This window comes from Poecilia formosa, unplaced genomic scaffold (assembly GCF_000485575.1).
Source record: "Poecilia formosa unplaced genomic scaffold, Poecilia_formosa-5.1.2 Scaffold115, whole genome shotgun sequence".
NCBI classification, from domain to species: domain Eukaryota; kingdom Metazoa; phylum Chordata; class Actinopteri; order Cyprinodontiformes; family Poeciliidae; genus Poecilia; species Poecilia formosa.
In genome coordinates this window covers 4,877-7,718 of record NW_006800054.1, presented here as the reverse complement: position 1 = coordinate 7,718, position 2,842 = coordinate 4,877, and the positions used below count along the sequence as shown (strand labels likewise).

Below are 2,842 nucleotides of genomic sequence, written 5' to 3'. Positions count from 1 at the left end.
CCTGGAAAGGGCAAAGCTGAGGCTCACTTCTCCCTGGTTCACTATGCTGGTACAGTGGACTACAACATCACTGGCTGGCTGGACAAGAACAAGGACCCACTGAATGATTCAGTGGTTCAGCTCTACCAGAAGTCTGGAAACAAGTTGCTGTGCTTCCTGTATGCAGCTCATGCTGGAGCCGAGGGTAAGAACCAGTAAAATATACAGATATCCTTAAACTGAGTAGCTTAATCTATTACATGAGAAACAGCTTGAATACACAAGCCAGAATACACGGTCCAGAAAAGTTTGAACCTTCATCTTATTAGGGTTTTCTGTTCAGTGATACCTAAATTGTGCCACTAAAATGAGTTTTAAACATATCTGAAATAAATGTCATGAAATCATGTTGTAAAGAGAGCTTAGAAAAAGTAATGTTTGACTACCATTGTTTTCACTGTCATAATTTCAGCTGAGGCTAGTGGTGGTGGCAAGAAGGGTGGTAAGAAGAAGGGTGGTTCCTTCCAGACTGTGTCTGCTCTTTTCAGGGTATGGACATTTTTTCGAGAACTGTCAAAAAAGTAATGGTTTAAAATCATCCATGGAATAATTTTATGATGCTGATCTACAGGAGAACTTGGGCAAGCTGATGACCAACTTGAGGAGCACTCATCCTCACTTTGTGCGTTGCCTGATTCCCAATGAGTCAAAGACTCCAGGTAAGAAGCTCAGTCGTAGAAATTTGACATTAAGAAATTTTACACAATATTATTTGGAGACACAGTTGAATTATTTTACACTAAATATATTACCAACCCTCAGGTCTTATGGAGAACTTCTTGGTCATCCACCAGCTGAGGTGTAACGGTGTGCTGGAGGGCATCAGGATCTGCAGAAAGGGCTTCCCCAGCAGAATCCTCTACGGTGACTTCAAGCAGAGGTAGCTGCTGTTGTCTTTCTGAATGTGAAGAAATGTTTTCAGATGTGAAGATGGAAGAAAGCAAAATCCACATTTTCTCTCATAGATATAAAGTACTGAATGCCAGTGTTATCCCTGAGGGACAGTTTATTGACAACAAGAAGGCTTCGGAGAAGCTGCTGGGCTCCATTGATGTGGACCACACTCAGTACAAGTTTGGACACACTAAGGTATGTTGGAAAAATACATTAATGACATTTGCTGGGAATGATTCCTTTGTATCCATGTGTTTTAACTTGCAAAGGTTTTGATATTATAGGTGTTCTTCAAAGCTGGTCTTCTGGGTACTCTTGAGGAGATGAGAGATGAAAAACTGGCTGAGCTGGTTACCATGACTCAGGCTCTCTGCAGAGGATATGTCATGAGGAAGGAGTTTGTGAAGATGATGGAGAGGAGGTGGGGGCATTATTTTGACTGCTAAAAAGTTGCCGTTGCCTTTTAAAACAAGATCCTTCTTTAGAAAAACTGATATTTTGTTATGATTAACTGATTTTTCAACCAGAGAGGCTATCTATTCCATCCAATACAACATCCGTTCATTCATGAATGTCAAGAACTGGCCATGGATGACCCTGTACTTCAAGATCAAGCCTCTGCTGAAGAGTGCAGAGACTGAGAAGGAGTTGCAGAATATGAAGGAGAACTATGAAAAGATGAAGACAGACCTGGCTGCTGCTTTGGCCAAGAAGAAGGAACTGGAGGAGAAAATGGTCTCTATGCTCCAGGAGAAGAATGACTTGCAGCTTCAAGTAGCTGCTGTGAGTAGGCAGATTTCTTGAATGTGATTTATTTATATTCATACTAGAGTAATTAACCATGTAGTTCCTATGTTCATAAACTAACATAACATTGGTGTTATGTATTTGGTGATCACCAGGTCTGTGTAAAAAGTACATGTTTTTGAATCATCCTTATTAAATAGATATGTATGTAAAAAAAACATTAACGCATGTTTCTTCCCCCTCAATCACAGGAAGTTGAGAATCTCTCAGATGCTGAGGAAAGGTGTGAAGGGCTGATTAAGAGCAAGATCCAGCTTGAGGCCAAACTCAAGGAGACAAGTGAGAGACTGGAGGATGAAGAGGAAATCAACGCTGAGCTGACTGCCAAGAAAAGGAAGCTGGAGGATGAATGCTCTGAGCTGAAGAAGGACATTGATGACTTAGAGCTCACCTTGGCTAAAGTGGAGAAGGAGAAACATGCCACTGAAAACAAGGTTCACATCACTGAGACACCATTAGCAGAATATAATAAGCCAATCCATAGAATTTATGAAATCTACAACACTAAACTTCAATTAAAATTGGGTATTTCAAAACCTTTAGGTGAAAAACCTGACAGAGGAGATGGCAACTCAAGATGAGGCCATTGCCAAGCTCACCAAGGAGAAGAAAGCCCTCCAAGAGGCCCATCAGCAAACACTGGATGATCTCCAGGCAGAGGAAGACAAAGTCAACACTCTGACCAAGGCCAAGACAAAGCTGGAACAGCAAGTGGACGATGTAAGAAAACGGTTTATTTGTCTTCCTCATTAGGCATTAGCATAATTATGCAGTCTTTGTACTGATTACTGTGTTTGAATGTACCTATTATACAATAGCTTGAGGGTTCATTGGAGCAAGAGAAAAAACTCCGTATGGACCTTGAGAGGGCCAAGAGAAAGCTTGAAGGAGATCTAAAACTGGCCCAGGAATCCATTATGGATCTGGAGAATGACAAGCAACAGTCTGAGGAGAAAATCAAGAAGTGAGTGCAGACTATCTTTATTTTTCAACATGTGTTAGTGTCATGTCAAATAATTGAGCTCAACACTACTTTTTGAAATACAGGAAGGACTTTGAAATCAGCCAGCTTCTCAGCAAGATTGAGGACGAACAGTCCCTT

The 2,842-nt window shown here is 41.0% G+C and overlaps 1 protein-coding gene across 1 annotated transcript in view; it reads left to right on the top strand.

Moving 5' to 3' along the window:
* LOC103143810 (myosin heavy chain, fast skeletal muscle-like) overlaps positions 1–2,839 on the top strand; it is a gene marked incomplete at its 3' end in the record, with an annotated part of 16,938 nt that extends 14,099 nt beyond the window's left edge. Inside the window, exons 15-25 of the mRNA XM_016675497.1 lie at positions 1–184; positions 452–528; positions 611–698; positions 802–919; positions 1,005–1,128; positions 1,218–1,354; positions 1,461–1,716; positions 1,932–2,174; positions 2,284–2,460; positions 2,559–2,704; positions 2,788–2,839. Of these exons, the coding sequence (XP_016530983.1) occupies positions 1–184; positions 452–528; positions 611–698; positions 802–919; positions 1,005–1,128; positions 1,218–1,354; positions 1,461–1,716; positions 1,932–2,174; positions 2,284–2,460; positions 2,559–2,704; positions 2,788–2,839 (1,602 nt within the window). The remainder of the gene's footprint in view (positions 185–451; positions 529–610; positions 699–801; positions 920–1,004; positions 1,129–1,217; positions 1,355–1,460; positions 1,717–1,931; positions 2,175–2,283; positions 2,461–2,558; positions 2,705–2,787) is intronic.
* Positions 2,840–2,842: the final 3 nt, after the last annotated feature.